The sequence below is a fragment of the Plasmodium berghei genome, assembly GCF_900002375.2.
Source record: "Plasmodium berghei ANKA genome assembly, chromosome: 13".
NCBI lineage: Eukaryota > Apicomplexa > Aconoidasida > Haemosporida > Plasmodiidae > Plasmodium > Plasmodium berghei.
This window is the reverse complement of record NC_036171.2, coordinates 1,276,506-1,297,870: the sequence shown is the minus strand read 5'-3', so window position 1 is coordinate 1,297,870 and position 21,365 is coordinate 1,276,506. Positions and strand designations below refer to the sequence as shown.

Genomic DNA, 21,365 nt, shown 5'->3' with positions numbered 1-21,365 from the left:
TTTTACTCAATCTATAAGTAAAAAATTAAACGTTACAAAAATTAATATATATGTGGATATGCATAAATATGTACACAATACGTAATTATGTATTATATATATTGGTATATACAAATAAGGCCAAAATACACAGAAAACCACGATATAAAAAAAATTATATATATATATATATATATATATACTGCGCAAAATAGGTACAAAACAAAAAGCATATAGGGCCAAAAATAAACAACTATGTTGGTAATAGATATATGCATAGCAAGCTTGCTACAATAACTTATACATATAGAGTTATGAAGTTAATGTAATTATTACATATATATATAGAAATTTATATGTTAAACTAAACTGTTCAAGAAAATATATCTGCTATTGCTTGAAAATATATATATTATATATGCGCTACTTATGTATATTCATATAAATAATATATGCATATAATTATATATATCTATATAAGGTAAGATACACATAATGAACAAATAAAAAATATATTGTAAGTATACTAAATAAATAAGTATAGTATAAATAAATAAATATATAGCCTTATTATGTATTTAGCATAATTTACTTATTATAAAACATCTATTTACTTACTTGGGAGATTATATGACCTTTTTGAATTAATGATTTGTAAGAAAGTTTATTAAAATAAATATAATTGTTTTTCAAATATTTGAGAATTAAAATATTCGAATATAATTTTCAATTAATTTTTTTAAATATAAAAATGTAAATTTATATATATTTAAATTATTGTAAATAATTAATTATATATGTGATTCTGTAAATAAATTATAACGACAATGCATGAAAAAATAATGTTATTTAAATAACAAGCCTATATGAATTTGTAAAAATTTATTATAATATTTAAAAATAAATATATCATATATATTATATCCTAATAATACATTATTATGTATATATATAATGGTATGGGTATTAATATTTTTATGATGTTATTTTCTATTATATGAATTTATTATAAAACTAATTAAATTGGGGCGTTATATATGTATATTTATAGGGTATAATTTGTTCAGCATAAAAATATTATTTTATATTTTTTATAAAATTTGTTTATATTTTTTACAAATATAAATGGATTTTGCATACATGTATAATTGGATCTTAAAATCGTATAATCTTATATAACCTATTTTATTAATCTATAATATAAATAGTTTGGCAATTTTTAATTAAAATTATTCATGATGGATATGAACATATGCTCTATGTTTTTATTAATATATTGCTTTTTTATTAAAAAATTATATTTTTATATATACCTTTAATGTGAACATAGTAAAAAAATGATATACGTATCAAAATAATAAAAAAAATACGTTTTTTTTAACCCTTACATACCTATATATAATATCATTGGATACCAATAGTATATACTATTATGCACATTAAATAAATTCATAAACTTTAATATACGTAGTGGAATTATGATTTTTTTTTGTAAAGATACTTAAAAAGCCAATAAAAAAAACGAACTATATATGCATATTGCCATATCGCTAAACCAATAGTAATAAAAATTGTTATTAGAAATATGTATAGCAAAAAAAAATCAATAACCCAACCCCCCCCTATGATGATGTTGAATAATACGTGCATATATTTTATTATGTATATACTAAATGCATAATAAATATTTATATATTTTATGCATAAATTTGACTATTAATAAAGAATACAGTATATGTAAGGAGCTCTATTTTTATTTTTTACATCCTTTTTAATATTTTTTTTCCTCACCCCTTTTTTATTGGAAATAATTTAAATATATTTTTATGTCAATTTATTAAATAAAAAAAAAACATATATTTGGTTATGCATCGAAAAAAAAATAGCGAAAACAAGAGAGAGTGTTTTTTTGATGTTTTGTTTTAAGCTTATATTTGCATAACGTAATGATAGAAGTTATAAATCCTATGGGTAACATATTATATGTTATTTTTCCATAAGGTTTTAATTACAGATATATTATATGCATATACTTTTTTTACTTATTATTGATTTTTTACCTTTTAAAATGTGAGAAATACTTTTTTATATCTTCTCTTTTATAATAATGTTATTAAAAACAATATGCATATTTTGTGGTACCATTGAAAAAAAAAAAAATGATACAAAGTTGCTTGTATATATATAAATAAATCAATTTATCCTTATATATATAGAACACTTCCAAATGCAAGATGAAATGCATAATCTCTATTTTTTAGGATTATGTTTTACAAATTGTGTATGTATATTTTTATGTATGCCTTTCGTAAATTGCTACAAACTGAGTTACTTAAATTTAATTTGGGATAAAGATAGTATAATGATAAACAAACTTTAAAGGAATATGTCTATATAATACTTATTTGCTAATTTATGTAAATCGTACTTAATAGATTAACATGCTTCATCATTTACAAACCCGAAAAAAGAAAAATTTTCACGTAATTTTTGTTTTATTTTTTGAAATTGTACTAAAACATTTTGTGATTGTATTGATTTACCCAATATTAAATTTATGTATTTTGCCAAAAGAAAAACTAAAACTTTCAATATTAAAGATATGGTGGCAATAATTTTTACTAGTGCAATTATTAAATGAATATTTTTTTCCCCATATTATTTCTTTATTTCTTGTCCACTTTTTAATATGTATATTATGTATAAAGAATGGGATAATTATAATTATCGTATTTATAATAATATAAAAAATATAATCCCAATTTAAGGAAAAATGTATAAAATTATATTTTCTTAAAATAATTATAGTTAAAAAATAAAATATTAAAAACAACAAAAATGTTGCTACAGCCATAGTTATATTATTATCCATCTTATTTTTATTTATCGTGATTTGTATTTGTTTTTTTTTACCAAAAAACCAAGTAAAAAAAGAAGACTGTATTAAATGTGTGATAAATAAAATTGTCAATATATATATCTCGTAACTTTTATCTAAGCTAAAATAATAAGTTATAATCACAAATAGTAATGTGACTTGATATAAAGATAAAAATACAATTTTTAAAAATTCGTTTATTGAAAAGGATTTTCTCCCTTACTCTTTTATAATAATTAGCATTATTCGTTAGTATATTAACATATTGGTCACTTGTCTGATTAACAAATTCCCCGATTTTTCTGAAGTCATTTATTGCAGTACCTTGTGAATGATTACAATTAAAAATAATTGTTGTAATAGTGGAAAAAAGTAAAATGATTGAATATAAAAAATCGAGGCATTTGAAAATAACGCTAATTGAGTATTAAAAAACTAGGTGTAATAAAATTATAAAAATAAAAGACTTTATCTCCTATACAATAATTTTTTTTAAATTAATATATATATATAAATTATGTTCCTATATAAATAAACATTTGTTCGAAATCATCAAAGTGTGATATTCTTATATCAGAATATAAATGCTTATCCCATTTTGCAATTATTAAGTATAATACAAATATTTGATTCTTTGAGCATATTTATATCTTTCCAATTATTTACAATAGCACAAATAAGATTAGTAGAGTAATGATTATTCTTTTTGCAATTTTGTGATGTTTCCCTTTTGAATATAGTTGCAATTACAAAATAAAGCGCATTTACTATTTTTTAACATATTTATAAGTATATATTTTTCGTATTTTAAATATAAATTTGCAATATCGCAGTTAATAATATATACCATGTTATTTAGTTGACTATTTTCATATTTTATTCCTTCAATTTCATCATTTGTCTGTTCACCATATATTGATACACTTGGTTTATTCTTTCTTATTTTGTTTTTTCCTTCACATATTATCTCAAAATTTTCTTAGCATTAGTATTATTACATCAGAAATTGCCTTACAATTCTGTGTATCAAATTTAGTAAGAATATCATTTGTTTTTATTTCATTATTATGAATACAAAATTTAAGGGATAAATTTGCATTTTCCTTTTTTTCATTTTTCATTGAAAAGTAGTATTCACTATTATTATGCTCTCTCATATCGAATGAATTTTTCTTACATTTTCTACAATGGTTCTATTAATATTATTTTGATAACTGATGTCTAAATAATATTTATAACTCATTTTCGAAATATATATTTTTTTGTCAGCTTTTATTCGATATAAATGAATGAATTTTTTATTATTTAAGTGGCAAACTAAATCGTTTAAATCTATTATTTGTAAAGACTTTGAAGTAGATATAATACGCTTTTTTCATTCACTAAATAAAATCCCCATTTTTATATTCCTTTTTTTAAACTATGAAATCATTTTTACAAATTTCTTTTATATATTTATTTACAAATTCTCATTATATTTGTCTAAAAAAAATGCAACGATCAAATGATATATCGTCATAATTTTTTGTACTTTTTCTATTTAATGGAACTTTTGGTGGTATATTTTTTAAACACATTTTTATCGTATCCCAATGAATTGGAAGCAAACATGCCTTTTTTTTAAAATACCAATACCCCATTTAATTTTCCCATATATAGATAATTTAATATTTGAAAAATATATACTTAAATAAATATTTCCTTCATTATTATTATCACATGAGTCATAATACAAAATGATCGACCCTATATTATTTATTTATTTATTTATTTATTTATTTATTTATTTATTTTGTGTGTGTATCATTTTTTCCATGCACTATTGCATATTCCACTCTTAAGATTCTCTACAAAAGGATGTTTCATCATTTTTCTTAAATTAACATGCATATAAGCATTTCTATTTGATGTTCATTTTAATATATTTCTTCAGTATTATTAATGAAAAAAGAAAAAGAGAGAAAGATAATTTTCTCCATAACATGCATGTTAAAAATAAAACAAAAAAAATTTTACTTTTTAATTCGTAAATATTAAAAAAATTGATAAAATAAAAAGAAGAATAAAAAGGATTATTACATTTATTAAATTTTGTATACATATACCAGGAATATCAAACTTTTAATTTTAATTTGCAAAATGAAAAAAAGACAGAAAATTGGAATTTCCCTTGTGAATGTTAATAAACATATAAATAGAGGGAGAAAATTCTTATTAATATAAAGTGCCAAGTTATTATTAAAAAATAAGAATAGGGCATATTTATGCATGAGTGCTTTGTCTAGTGATATACTATTTCCTTTTGGAAAATTATAGTTAAAATAAAATTTATGGTATATTGACATAACAAAATAGAGAGCATATTACATTGAAAAGGACTTCATCTATCACTATCATATTTATTTTTACTATTATTATAATTATTTTATTTATTTTTTGGAGCATTTCAAATCAAAAAATTCATCAATCATTTATATATATATTAAATGTATACAAATAAGTATAAAGATAACCTAATTTATACCCTTTAAAAAAAATGAAATACAAAATATTTCACTCTCAACATAAAAAAAATACCACAGTATCTTTCCCCCTTGTACGCTTCTCCTATAATATATATAAATAAATACATATACTGTAAGCGTGTAATTTTAAGTACTTTGACAAAAAAAACAATGAATAAAACAACTTAATATGCAACGATAAGTGTATTATACATAAAAGGAATCATAATATATATGTTTATACTTAGGTACCATCAAAAACTTCTTATATTTTAACTATATTATCGTCATTTATTATCTTGATATTTTAAAAATTTGCACAAGCATAATATTGTAAAAATAATACTATATATACAATAATAATTGCAAATATAAGGAGCCAAATCAAACAAAAAGGATAATATAGGGAATGCAATACACACACATGTAATTAAATATAAAAGAAAATATACAGATGAAAAAAAAATAATTTAGAAAATGTAAATTTTTATTGAGTAAAAAAGGCTTGCACATTAAATTGGTATGGGAAGAAATGAAATAAATTTAATAAATAATATAATAAAAAAGTATTATGCTATACATTTATAAATAAATGCGCAAAAAGTGCCTTAATACATACATAAATAAATATTACAGAAAAATTGCCAAGATTAACAATAATATGGTAAATTTATTTAAAAAAAGAGAAATTAAAAAAAAAATTTGGAACAAATACCTCAAAGAGATAACTTATTTTATAACAATTTTTTTTTATTAACTCCTTGAATTTTATATAAAATTTATACATTTAATATATAACTATTGTTTGCTTCCTTAAAACGAACTTAAATAAGGCTAATATGTTAAAATAGTTCTATTGCTTCAAGAACATGTAACACATACATGTATATATAATGCATTATTACATTTATGTATACATTTATGATCAGACGAAATGATGTATTTTTTGAAGGAAACTTGTGAATGCTCATGTATTCATAAAGTTGAAAGAAATTAAATTTGTTCATAATAAAAATATTAAAAAGAAAAAAGAGCGAATATACAAAAATATATAAATAAAAACAAACATATAATAATAAAAAAGGGAAACAAGGAAGAAAACAAAATGGTTCAACTTGGTGAGCTATTAAGTAACATTCCGCTAATAACTCGAGTATATCTTATTCTTTCTTCAATTTTGATGGTTTTATGCTCTCTTGATATAATATCACCATTAAGTTTGTATTTGAATTGGAACTTAGTATTGAACGAACACCAGGTATTAGAATTTTACATTATATATTATTCTTTGAACTTTTTTGCTTTTTTGTTTTCATTTATTTTTATTGTCTTTTATTACACATTTTTTACAGTATTGGAGATTAATTACGTGCTTTTTGTACTTTGGGTCTTTTGGACTACATTTTTTTTGGGATATCTATGTATTGTAAGTATTAAAATGTAAATTAAATGAGGGCAAAATTCTGAATAATATATTTTCAGTGTTGTATTTGCAATTCCATGCATATATATATGTTAACCAAATACACAAACACATCTATATCATTTTGAAATTGTTTGTATATTCTACTTGTACTATGCTATAATATTGTATTACATCCCTCTTGTTTTCATATTAAAATACAATAAATAATAATTTTGGGGGGTGATTTGTCAGAATATATTATTGCAGCTCCCTTGAAGATGTGACATTTCGAAACAATTCAGCTGACTTTTTGTGGATGATAATAGTGTCATGTTTCATGCTATTGGTATGGATATATAACATGTTTATATTTCTATATTTACGATTAAGTGCGAAGTAATTCATATAGCACCTTTGCTTAATGACGATATATATATCTATATGGTTATTTATTTATTTATTTATTTTTAAGATGGTTTCATACTTATTTGGAGGAATATACTTCTATAGTAGTTGTATTATAAACGTGATCACGTATGTGTGGAGCAAGAACAATTCTTCTACAAGATTGACTATATTTTTTTTTACGATAAAAGCTTCTTATCTTCCATGGTAGCTCATTTTTTTTTTTAGGATCAATGATTTTTTCTTCTACAAGCTATGTATTTTTCATAAATCTTTATTTGCCTATTCTTTAATTTATTCATCTATATTTTATTTATTTAATTATTATTTTCCATTGCACAGGGTTCTGACAATCTTATCTCTTATCGTGGATTACAACTCAAGTGATAATTTTTTTGGGATATTAGTTGGGCACATTTATTTCTTTTTTACTAGCGTTTTTCCCCTTATGCCCATCGCAAAAAACACGCAAATTTTTAAGACTCCTTACCTTCTGTTAGTATATATAAATTAAAAAACAAAGCACAAACATTATATATTTATTTCTATATATATATATATATATATATATACCTATTTTATTAATTTTATATTCCTTTTATTTTTTTTATCCACCAAAGGAAATGGATGTTAAGACAAGAAGGAAATATGGCAGCATAGTTCTTGCTAATATTCCGTTTGACTATACCTTATTATCAGTTTTTTTTGTTTAAAAAATTAATTTAATTATCGAAGGATATATTATATAATTTTTTTCACACTTGCAACTATCTTTTTCTCGTTATCTTTCCCCCTTTTTATTTTGTTTACACGTCAAATATTAATACTTTTATGTGAAATTAAAATGTTTAGTTTTGTGTACAAAATATTTTAAAATATGCTCCGGCATTTCTATGTGTTTGTATTAAAGAGAAAAATATATCAAAGCCACATAAAAAAAGAAACGAAATTTGTTATATATTCCATCATACCTTATGATCAATTATATAATCATGTGCAGTATGCATTTTTTGCATTGCTCATCTTTTAACAAATTCTCTCAATTTTCATTCATTTTACTTTTCACCCTTTTATAATTTTTTTTTGTGTTTATGCATTTATTATATTTTTTTCAATTAACTATTTTGGTTATAAAAATAAAGACATATTAATATATATTATATTGTGAAGCCTTTCGATTTTTTGTAACATTCAAAATTTATTTATAAAAAGACAGTCTTTTAAATATTATAAAAGCATATTCATTAAAAAAAAAATCAGAAAAGAGATGTGTGCATATGATAAAAAAAAAAAATTAAATAAAAGTGTGGATAAATTTATATTTATCCTTTCCCTCTTTGCCCATTATACAACATATAACTTTAAATTATTACTCTGATAAAAATGCGAAGAAGGAAACAAGGGGTTGTTGTGAAGATATTTTTTCCGAGATATCTTTTTCATCTCCAAAATGTATACTATTTGGATTAAAATTGTAATAATCCAAAAAATGGGAATCTTTTAAAGCATTTTGATCGTTATTAAAATTATCTTTCTTTTCTTTGGAATCCTTGTATTGATGAGCAATATTGTTTTTATCATCAATTACATCGGAATTATCTACAGAAAAATTTAGCATATTCATAGTGACAGTACTTATTATCGAATCATTTGATACTACATCATTTATCTCATTTTCCATAGATACATTTTGTTCATTGTTATTAGTGTTTACAGCGTTATCGTTGATATTATTTTGTTTATTTATAATTTCGATTTCTTCTATTATTGTTTGTCCATTTATTCCTAATTTTGTATTTCGTGTTTTCTCTTTTTCATTTATTTGGATATTCTTAGCACCACCACATTGATTTTCTTCAAGTTGTTCCATTCCATCTATATTAGTATTTTTGTTGATAATAAAGTTTTGAGATGCTTCAAATATATCTGTTTTATTTATATCATTATATGTGGTTGTCTTTAAATTATTTTGTAAATTCTTAATTTTTATAGCTTTATTAAATTCTATTACACCAATTATATCATATGTTATTTGTGCAACACTACCCCATTGTTCATGTGTAAAACCAAGATTTCCCTTTGAAATTTTTTCATATAAAATTTTCAAATATTTAATAACTTCTAGTAAACTCAATTTATTATTTTCCCCACAACTATCACTATTATTATCAATACTACTCCTTTTAATAAATTCAGAAGTATTGCAATTGATATTGATATCTTTCATATCGATTCCTGAACTATTATTTCTTTCATTGTTTAATAATTTATCTATATTTTTATTTTTAAGAATGAATTCATTTAAATTGTCTTCATTCTCCAAATATTCCTCATCACCATCAATAAGTTCATTGCTTGTTCCATCGTGCTCATTAAAACATATTTCATGAGTAGTAGTACTACAGATAGAATAATTTTGTTTATCTTTTCCCATATTATAATTATTATTTATTTTATGAGCATTTTGGGGATATTTTGAAGAAATGATTCTATCATTGCTATTTAATTTTTCATGAAAATTGGCACTATTATTATGTATGTTAAAACTATCATTAACAGTCATAGGAGAATAAGAAAGATAATTTTTAGACCCATTGGTATATGAATTTTTTCCAGGAAGAAATTCGTTCAAATTATCTGAATTTACACTTGAATATTTATTATTATTTTTATACCAATGCATAATATTGTCTTTAATATTATAATTTGAAGAATTTAGATTAATTTCCGAATTACTATTTTTGCAAAAATTAGTAGGGCATGCTTCATTAGAAATTGTAGCACAATAACTGTTATTTCCATTAATAAACCCGTTTATCTTTTCAAAATTTACAACATCTTTAGAATATTTTACTAAATTGTTTTCATTTATATCTGCCATTTCTATTTTATCACAAGTATTTTTAAAAACATCATTTTTGTCAAAAATACTATCAATAGTTGAAAAGGCACTAGTTGTTTCACAATCCAATTTTTTTTGATAATATGAATCATTTGTATATCCATTTGTTCCGTTGATATTTTTACCTCGAGTATCAAAATGCGAATCAACTTTATTAGTACTATGAATATTTTTTCCATATCTGTTATTATGTACCAAATTATTATTATTTTTATTACTTATATCAATTTTATCTACAATTATTATATTTGGAATACTAGGTATATCGATACCATTTGTGAATGGTAATTTGTAAGTTCCTGGGACTCTTGTTTCAGCTAATCCATGAACGTAAGGGCAATAATAAGTGTTGCATGACCCTTTTTTATAATCTTCACATCTTTTTGTTTTATAAAATAAGGGATGATATAATATTTCTTCTGTTGAATGAGCAAAAGGGCATTCCCCTCCTCTTAAACATAAACTATTTATAGATCCATCACTTTTGGTTTCGATATTTGGGCACATAACTGTTATATAACGAATAAATGATGAATCGCTTAAGTAAAATGGGCATCTTCTATTCCAAAACTCATTATGACTATATTGGCATCTATCCAATCCAAAATTGCATCCCCCATTTAATAGTCGCTTACATTGTTTCGTTCTAAACCTACTGAGATCTTCTTCGCTTAATAAAGTAGCATATACCATTTTTGTTTTTGAATAAACTTTAAAAATTGTAAATTCAAAAAGTGCAACAATTTTTAATATATATTTTTTTACACATATAATATGTAACAAAAAGTAAAAGATAAGACAAAAAAAACAATTTTTGGCAGGAAAATTATGAATTACAGTATATTTTTTATTGATACTGGGAAAAAGGAAATTCATAAATAGGATATATAATAATATTTATGTATAGACATATGTATAACGTATCGTGAATATGGTCTTATTTTTGGTATAAAGAAAAAAATAGATAACAATATAATCACTTAGCTAAATTATACACTGATAATTTGTTTAATAAAAGAAACACAACAAATATAATAATTAAAAATATAAAAAATAAACTAAATATATAGTTAAATAAATAAATGTATATTAAAAATCTATTATGAAAATATCTATTAATATGAAAGCAAAATGAAATAAAACAGATGAAGCATGTCGATCCATACATTTATTTACACAAAAAATGGGTATACCTATGTGGTAAATATTGTTTACCTTTTTGTAACGATTTTATTGTATGAATAATTAAAGTGCAAAAGAACGAATTAAATATAAATAGAACAAACAAATTACAAAGCAAATTAAAAAACAATAAACTAAATAAGATAAAAAATTGCAGTAATGAGATAGACAAAGCAATATAATCAAATTTTTATTGTTCCTATTTTATATATACGTATTATTATTATTAAAATATTAAAGATCACATTAAAAAATAAGGAAAATGAGAAAAAAAGTCAACAAATTAAAAATTTAAAAAGACAAATCATAAATTAAAACAGAATCGTGTACAAATAATAAAACGAGAATAAAAATAAAGAATAAGACATCGAAAAAAAAATCCAAAACAACTAATTTTTATATACGTATATATGGAAACATTATTTTAAGAATATAAATAAAAACGTAGAATTCCATAAAACAATGGTGTCCATATAATCATTGTATATTGTTACAATTTTATATTCTATAAATGTGTGCATATATATAGATGCAAAATTACTTAATTTATGAAATTTAAAGAAATTAAAAAGTTATTAGTATATTCATGCAAAAAATGATAAAAGGATTATATAGCATTTTATAATATATATATGTTGTTAAACTTTTTCTAAATATAGTACTAAATGCTGAATTGCTAATAAATTAATACATTAACAAATTTTAAAAATATATTCTATTATAAATAAATTCTTGATTCTATTATACACAATTTATTTATTTAAAAAACATTTAAAATGTGACACTAACAAAACAAACCAATATATGATTTTAGTTTTCAAAAAAACATGTTAACTGCTTTTTGTTTATGTTTTTATTTATTTTATGTTCCAAAAAAAAAACATTTTTTAAATGTATGGTTACAAACGTAGATGAACAAGAATTCAATATAAAGATTAAATAAATTGAAATTTCATTTAAAAATATAAATATTTAATAAATTCATGTACTTCTAATCTTATAAAATATTTTGAATAGTTAACATATTATTGGACAAAATTTTTATAATATATATAAATGTTTATAAATATTAAACGTGTAACAGATTCTATTTAATACAATAAAAATTAAAATATATAAAAACAAATGTATAGAAACATTCTACTGCATTTCGTTATAAAAAATTTTCCAAATAATATATTAACACACTATTATCAATATATTGTATATATATAACACACAAAATGTGTGCTAAATCTAAAATTGTTAAAAAAAAAAAATTTGTATTTTTTAATTTGTCTATACAACATAAAATAATTTTTACTACAAAATATGATAAAAGTAAGAACGAATCAAAAAAAAATATATGCATTCTATTTATTTAGATGACGTTGTAAAAAAAAATGTGCATTTCATAATAAAAAAAATAAAAATAAAACAGCATCCTGCTATAGTGCATAAATGTTGTGAATGATATTTTATTATATAATATAATGAACAATATAGAAATTGTGGAAAATAAAAAAAAGACCACAATTAATAATATACACGCATAAAATTAAATAAAATAAAAATCGAATAAGTTAACTTAAAAACTAGTACTAGTGTATAATTTAGAAATAGAAAATCCGTTTACATATTTATTAATTTTTTTTTTATAATAAAAAAAATAAAGAAAAACTTTTACTCACTAAAATATGAGCATTTTCATAATATGCAAAAAAACGTACAAATTATTTATATGAATAAAGAAATTATAAAATCCTTTAAATATAAACAAAATTTATGATTAAACATGTGTATTGTTTCGTGTGTGAACAAAAGACAGATAGTAACATTTTATAAACTAACAAATAATTGCACATATATATATGTGTATAATTATGGATCACCGAATTTTTTTTATTTGAAATTATTAAAAAAATATGGCTCATTCATACTTTGCAATATTATATGTATGTAGATGATTTATTGTTGTATGCATTTATATGATATGATTTAACTTATTTTTATAAAGTTTATTATTTAATTATGGTACATTTATATGTTGCATATAGTATGGACAAGTTTCAAACGTTTTTACTGATAAGGGTGTTTTTATATATATGTGTATATAACATCAATCAAAAAGAAAAAAAATGCAATTTTGATGTGCAAAAAAACGGTATTTTATTCCTAATAGTTATTCTTCATTTTTTTATTATTTAAAAAAATAAGAAAAAATAAATATAGGTATACAATTAAAATATAATAATATTATATTGCATAATATCAAACTGTGAAATGAATAGGCGTATATTATGCATGCATATAAGAACTAACAAAATTAAGTTCATTTTTACATAAAAATATAAAATAAAAATAATATATTATTATTAAAATTTAAATTATTGTTAAAAATGTAAATCAAACATTTTTGAAAATTTCAAACATGTATGAGTTATATATTTGGATAAATTGAACACTTTAAAAAAAATATAAAACACATAAAATAAAATAATTAAATTTCACAAACCGATATTGCGGAATCTGTCTATAAATTTATTTCATATATAAAAGTATAAAATTATGTTCACTAATATTTTATTAATGCAGATTTAAAATGTTTTTTATTGAAACAATTATATAATCCATAAAAAATATTAAACCAAATTTTATTAGGCATATACATAAATTTGTTTGAATAATATCAATGTATTTTTTCATAAACACGAGAGCGTATCATTACATACGCTATTCATATATGTCTGGATATGTTTTTTAATTAATGTGAAATTAAGAACTAATGATGCATTTTTATTTCTTTGGTAATGATATTGGGAAAAATAAAAGGGAACTTTTTATTTTTAAATTCATTTAAAAATACTGTTATATAGAATATAATATATAAGTAAAACATATAGCTGTATATTTTGAAATGAAAATTTTAACAAAAATTAATAAGGAATAATACTGTTATAGCTTATTACAACAATAACAAATTTTAGACATATATATATTACAAGAAAGTAACTATATATGATATATCTTAAAAAACAGCTATTATGGAACTTTTCATATATTACGAATGGAGTTTAAGAGCACATATTTGTTTCTCATAAACACAGATTCATATATACATATATGTACAAATGTTTTTTTATATTGATGGGGGAGTTATAAAATATAAATGTAGGTTATAATATTGTTTGCTCATATTAAAAAAAATAATAAATAATTGCATTATTAGAAACCTAGAATAAGACACACTGAAAAGAGGGGAAAAGAGTTAAGCATATAAACAGTACAAAAAGAAAATTATGCATAAAAAACAGAAAATCAAAATAAATTAGATATTATGTGAACTAAACAAAATTCATTCCAAATTAAATTTATATTTGTGCATGTTAAATCCAATCTCTGATTTATTTTTCTCAATTTTTGTAATTTCTTGAAAATCCAAAGATTTAATTTGGGGCAAATAATGAATTGTGAACGACCTACAAACAATTTTATTAGGAATATAGAAACATTTACATGTGTGTAAAGGAATGTGGACATATATGTATATACGGATATACATATATAATTCGTAACAAGCATAAATGAAATATTTTTCACTCAAAGCGCAAAGTATAACCTATAAAACTTATTGTATATATTCACGAGGGGGTTGTTTTCCAAAGTTAATTTTTTTAAGTTTGGTAAGGTTTGTAATTTTTGTATTTCATTAATATTTTCAATTTTATTAGAATGGAGATATAAAATTTTAAGATTATTTAACATAAGTATATTATTATTTATTAATGCCAAATTATTAAATGAAATGTCTAATGATATAATATTCGAATAAATAATTGATAACTCTAAATTTTTTTGTTTATATATATGATTTAATAGATCATTTAAAAAGTTCAAATGTGTTAAATTATTATTATTTAAATTTAAAACTTTTGAATTATTAGAAACATTAATTTCTTTATCATCATCATATTTATAAATTATTTTGTTTAATTCAAGTAAATTTTTTTTTTTGTAAAAAATTATTTCATTTGTCCCTGCCCATATTTTTTTCGTATTTTCTAATTTTATATATTTTTCTACTTTATTATTTTCATCTTTGCTTAAGTTATCACTTAAATTTTTTTTCCTTTCTGAGATGTTCAACTCACCATTGCTTTCTTCATTCTATCCTCATAAATAAAATATTCAAAAGATGTAACATTTATATGAAACATAGGAATATACTAGTTATTACGAAATGATAAGTAGATGGAAACTAAATATGGGCTAAACAAAAATATATGTAATGGAATATCTTTTATTTTTAATTTACCAACGAGTCATTGTCTGGGGAAAATGTGCAAACACTTCCATAGTCCTTATAACTTAATTCTATTGTATTCATATGATCCATTCCTCAAAAGAATGTATATGGCCTTACAAAATCACAATAATATTTTTGTGCCTATATATGCATAAAATGCATGAATAATATATATGAAGATATATATTTTCTGCCTTGAAGGCTCACAATTTTTTTTTTTTAATTTAATTAAACATAATTCTTATAAATAAAAATAAAATTATGCATCATTCAAGTGTATATGTGCAAAAGTGTCTCTTTAAATTTTAATAAAAATTAAGCAAAAACATGGAATGGAAAAATAAAGCATGGCACATATTTTATACATAACCATTCTATAAAGAAAAATATAATCAGTATAATAAAATATAGTTGAAATAATATAATATTAAAATAATAATACATTATAATAAATAAAAACTTAATAAGTCGAAATGTTATATATATATAGATTTCTCAAAAAAAGACAAAAAAAAATTTTAAAGAAGAAAGTTAGCTTCTCTTTATGCGGCATAAAGATGAGAAAAATGTTTATAAAAAAAATAATATATGTAAATAATTGACCCTATAATTAATTTTATGCTATATATAAATACAATTTTTGTTAAATTTTAATAATTTGTCCACTGCGGAATAATTTTTTAATAATTTCAAGGGCAACATTTTTCTTTCGCAATAAGTATTGTACTAATAAAATAATTGTTCAGCTAAATAATTCTCTGATAGTTAAATGGAATAATTATCAACTTCGATAATATATAAATTGACATATATGTGATCATTGTAAAATTGAATACACAAATACATTGTATTAAAACAATAATAAAATATAATAAAATAAAGTTATGGCTACTTAGTTTTCGTGCTCATAAATTTTGCCTTTTTTAAAAGTTGCCTTTTAATTTTTTCTGTCTCTTCAATATTTTGTAATTTCATTTCCAACGGTAATGGTACCTCATTTATCCCTGTGAAACAGTTCAATCTTTCTTGTGCATTATTTGTGGATGTTTTAACTTTTAAATCATCGGGTAATTTATATAGATTTTTAATAATGTCATTATAATTTTCTTTTTTTTCTTCTTCAGATTTATCTTCATCATTTTTTTCTTTATTATCAATTTTCTCATAAAATTCTTTCATATTATTTTGTATAAAAAGTTGTATATGTGCTTCTTCTATTTCTTTTTCGGTTAAATTTTTTGTAAAATTTTTTTCTAATAATTTATCATTTCTTTCACTTTTTTCTAATTCCTTTTTTTCATTAATTAAGTTATCTGCATTTATTCCCTTTTTTTTTAATCGCATATTTTGAAATTCTTTAAGGCTTTTTGATGTCTTTAGTTTTAATAATTTATTTTCTTCGTTCCCATTTCCATCTTGATTACAATTATCTGCTTCTTTTAATGCCTCATCTTTTTCTATTGGGGTCCTTCGCTTATAGTTATTATTACTATTTTTAATCTTTCTATTTTTTATCATAATATGAAAAAAGAGATATAAAATATTTGGAAAATCAAAGGAGTTATATAATGATAGTGTCTCAACAGATGTGTTAAATAGTTTTGTTTAATTTTTGTGCAACCGTTTTATGCGTCTTTATTGATCTTTCTGGATTTGCAAAAATGAAGTTGTCATAATTTTATTGTTAACACATAGAATTAAAAATATAGGGGATATTATATTATGTTATTTAGTAGGAGCAAATTTCACCGGACAGGGATTTAAAAATATAATTATATTATTAGTATATTTATTATTCTAGGAATTATGGGCATTCAGTTTTTACATACATATATTGCGTATTTTTAAATGAATACATATATCTATGAATGTATAATTATGCAAATTGGTGTATATAATATAATGCTGCTCTAAAAAAACATATGAATGTTATTTTTTGGGGATTTTAAACAAATACACATATATAAGAATTATATATATGTATAAATCAAAGTAGTGGAATCTATTTTTTCTTTAAAACTTTTACCCCTTTGTTAAGGTTTCGTCACCTTGTAATTAATTTTTATAAACAAAAACAAACTATTGTACAAATAATTATTTGGCAAGTGAACACATTATACTTACATATGGCATGTGTTTTTTTCGACAAATATGTACAAATAATTATGATGTATACTAAAAAATATTTTTAAAATAATGCGGGAAGTTTTATTACCATTGAAAAAAATAATCTAAAATATAATGTTGCTATTTTTGAAAATGAAGAGCTACGTATTGTATAATTCTTATGGTAGTTGATTTCTTATATAATAACTTTCTTAATTGATATATATATGATTGTTCCCTACATTCCTCTAACATATATTTACGATCTGCATATGTATTATTAGCTAAGTTAGAAACCTCTATACAATTTTTTGAACAAATACAAAGGGATAAAAAAATAAAGAGATATATACTTAAATATAAACAACGCCTATGTTTTATATTGTTCAAAATGATAATTCCACTGATTTTTATGCCACAAAAAGATGGTAATTTTTAGTAGCATATTGTAGATTTTTTCTTTTTAAGGGCATACTATTGATTGATTTGAATTCGCTGTTTATTATTGTTTAAGTATATTTATATTTATTTGTAACTTGTATAATTTATTTATATTTATTATTGTATATGTTTTTATTTTATTACTCTGATATATATCTTTTAAAATTGGACATAACGTGCAAAAATATATACATATTTTTATTTTTTAAAACACCCCTTTGATCCTTATTAGCATGTAAAAATAAATCAATATATAAATGGACTTGAAGCATGGACAAAATTATAATAAATAATTTTTTTTCCAATAAAATTAAATGTCTTTGATAATTATATAAATATTTATAAAAAAATAATAAAAATATCATTTCTTAAAAAATATATATACAATAACGTTAAAAGTACTGATTATATAAATTATTTAATCACCCACTCAACGAATTACTAATGCACAAATATATGAGCATTTATTTATGAATACAAATTTATTGATATTTTTATTTGATGCATAGTATTGAGAAATGTTTTTTTATAACAAAACTGTTTAAGTAATTATTATGTGACTAACACTAAGTAGATTCAATTAAAAGCTATCCATATATCTTATATGTATTTTTTTCCCAACTACATTTTTTTTATTAATGCATTTTCAATTTTTTACTTCCCGTCTTGAATGTTTTTTTTTAAATAGCAATGTTATCACATGTTAATTGAGGATCTGTTATATATATATATATGCATGTACACATATATTTGTATGAGCATCTATATTTGGTGTCCCCTTATTACATGCTATATATCATTTATCATACACATGCATATAAGTATAATATTTTATGCCAAAAATATATATATATATATGACTAAGAATATAATAAAAAGGATAATTCATGTGAAATAGAATGTGTATTTATAATACATACATATATATATATGTGTGCCCATTTAAACGTGCCAACTAATTAAAGAAGAAAAAGGAAGCCTAATTTCAATAAACTGAAAAAAAGGATACATATGTAAAATACAATCCTTCTTCTCATTAGTACAACCCATAAATTTAAAAGTTCCAACGATTTTTTTAAATGAATTAATATAGTAATATTTTTAGTGCACATTTTATTATCATGACTTGTTTTTATTTATTTAATTTTATTAACTTTTCCAAAGTTGTTAAATGAACGTCTTACTCTTTATATTATATATTTATGTATATATATATGCATGTGACAATATGCTGATTGCCCAACCTAAGAATATCGAAATCACTTTGCTATATTTTATTAATGTACGCATGTAGTACTATATGCATATATCTAAACTAAAAAAAATATATTAAAAAAATATCCAAACCAACCTTGCCTAATAATACATTTTTTTTATTATTTAGCATATTCCCATTAAATGTTATTCGTATAACAAATAAGTACATATTATTATTATAACTAGTAGAGCAGATTATTACATTTATACTATTCGTATGCATTTATAAAAATAATTTATATTATCTGCACTTTAAATAAAAAAAAACTTAAGATTAAAATGCTATGCGGAGAAATATTTAAACGCCCTTAATATATTTTATTTTTTATTTATACATATTATATTACCAGTATTTTTTTATTATATAATTTTTTTTAAAATGTTATGTATATATTGATAAAGGAAAAGTAATAGCACATTTTAACAACTGCAGTTTTTATTCCATATATATATGCATAAAAGCAATTATAAAAATAAGTACAAATAAGAGAGCATATGAAAAAGTTATAAATATTTGGAAATAAATGAAAGAAAAAATAATTTAACACAATCAAATTTGCATACATGTCATATTAATGGTATATAAAGCATGTATTAAGTACTGGCAATGCATATATAATACATACGCTTAATATTAAAAAATATTATATAAAAGTAGAGAGATATTTTGCAAAGTATATAAATTAATTTATATATATGATACACTTTAAAACTCAAAGTTTTTTTATTAGCCTAGCGTGTTATCTTTATGGAAAACGGTATTATTATTATTACTACCTTTTTATATATTGTTATTTCAAAAATATATAATTTAAAAATAGTTCATTTTTAAGTGTTATACATTTAAATAAAATACATAAAATATACAATACATATGTTAATGAACATTTTATGGTTATATATATAAATAATTTTTTTTTTTCAATACATGTTTTTATACTATCTTTTTTATTTTTTTATCTTCTTTGATAATATTATGCAAATGCCTATGTTTACGCCGCCAAATTAAAAAAAAGGAATGCTGAACAAATAGGTCATTATATGTATATTATTATACAAGTATATTGGTACATATATAAAAAAATAAAGCAAAGTAATTGCATATATATGTACGTGTGTATTGTTATATACATATGTTTGCATATAATTATATGTGTTATATAATTTCTTACTTTTTTTCTTGCCTTATGTTTGAACAAAAAAATGCACGTTTGTTAAAGAAAATACATATACATATACAAAAGTAATTATGCTACGTATATTATATGTACAATGAAAGGCAAAAAAACATAATTATGTAAATTATTTTTTCTGTTTTTTTTATAGCTTTTCGGTTATTATTATAGTTATATATTAAAGTATATAGAAAAATTGTTTTTTAAAAAGAAATATTAAGTGACATATATATATATATATATGTGATTTAAAAGTTATGTACATATTTCACATAATATGTAAAACACCATATTTTTTTCCCATTTTTACAAATGACACTCCATTATTTGCATTTTGATTGACATATATATGAGCTTTATAATTACCATGTTATTATCCATTATACTTTTATTTTGATGGTTTCAATTTTGTTATGTTACTAAAGATTACTTTTAAATTTATATATACATGTTTTAAAAGAAATAACAATAAAAAAATAAGTAAAAGAAGAAATAAATGAATGCATAAACGTGAAGTTACAATGTATAATATGTGTATATTTCTATGCATTTATGAGTATAAATCAATACATATATTTATACCAGTGAATAAATTATGAATATTTTTTTATAGCATATGAATATATATATATATATATATATATATAATTATTTTGTAAACAATAGATACATTTTCTCGTATGCGCCTTATTGCAACATTTAAGTTTTATTTTTAATATATGTAAATGTGTGTAATTAGCCAATATAATATAAGAAAGAATTTAAGCATATAAATCCCACATGCATATAAATACATACCCGCATATTTCTAAAGTGCGAATGCTTTCATTTATTTATTTGTTTTTT

The 21,365-nt window shown here is 21.1% G+C and overlaps 4 protein-coding genes across 4 annotated transcripts; 1 reads left to right on the top strand and 3 right to left on the bottom strand.

Moving 5' to 3' along the window:
- Positions 1-6,466: 6,466 nt before the first annotated feature.
- On the top strand, positions 6,467-7,831 carry PBANKA_1331800 (derlin-1, putative; the record flags this gene model as incomplete). The annotated part of the gene is made up of 6 exons (XM_034566925.1): positions 6,467-6,619; positions 6,714-6,787; positions 7,019-7,112; positions 7,239-7,378; positions 7,514-7,666; positions 7,792-7,831. 6 exons carry the CDS (start codon positions 6,467-6,469, stop codon positions 7,829-7,831), a joined length of 654 nt encoding a protein of 217 aa, XP_034423474.1.
- Positions 7,832-8,540: 709 nt separating this feature from the next.
- PBANKA_1331700 (zinc finger protein, putative) lies at positions 8,541-10,766 on the bottom strand (the record flags this gene model as incomplete). The annotated part of the gene is made up of 1 exon (XM_034566924.1): positions 8,541-10,766. The coding sequence occupies one exon, from the start codon at positions 10,764-10,766 to the stop codon at positions 8,541-8,543; it is 2,226 nt and encodes a 741-aa protein (XP_034423473.1).
- A 3,823-nt stretch (positions 10,767-14,589) lies between these two features.
- On the bottom strand, positions 14,590-15,621 carry PBANKA_1331600 (leucine-rich repeat protein; the record flags this gene model as incomplete). The annotated part of the gene is made up of 3 exons (XM_034566923.1): positions 14,590-14,713; positions 14,854-15,401; positions 15,550-15,621. The coding sequence occupies 3 exons, from the start codon at positions 15,619-15,621 to the stop codon at positions 14,590-14,592; spliced, it is 744 nt and encodes a 247-aa protein (XP_034423472.1).
- Positions 15,622-16,428: 807 nt separating this feature from the next.
- PBANKA_1331500 (telomere length and silencing protein 1, putative) lies at positions 16,429-17,058 on the bottom strand (the record flags this gene model as incomplete). Its single annotated transcript, XM_034566922.1, has 1 exon — positions 16,429-17,058. One exon carries the CDS (start codon positions 17,056-17,058, stop codon positions 16,429-16,431), a length of 630 nt encoding a protein of 209 aa, XP_034423471.1.
- Between the last annotated feature and the right edge of the window lie 4,307 nt (positions 17,059-21,365).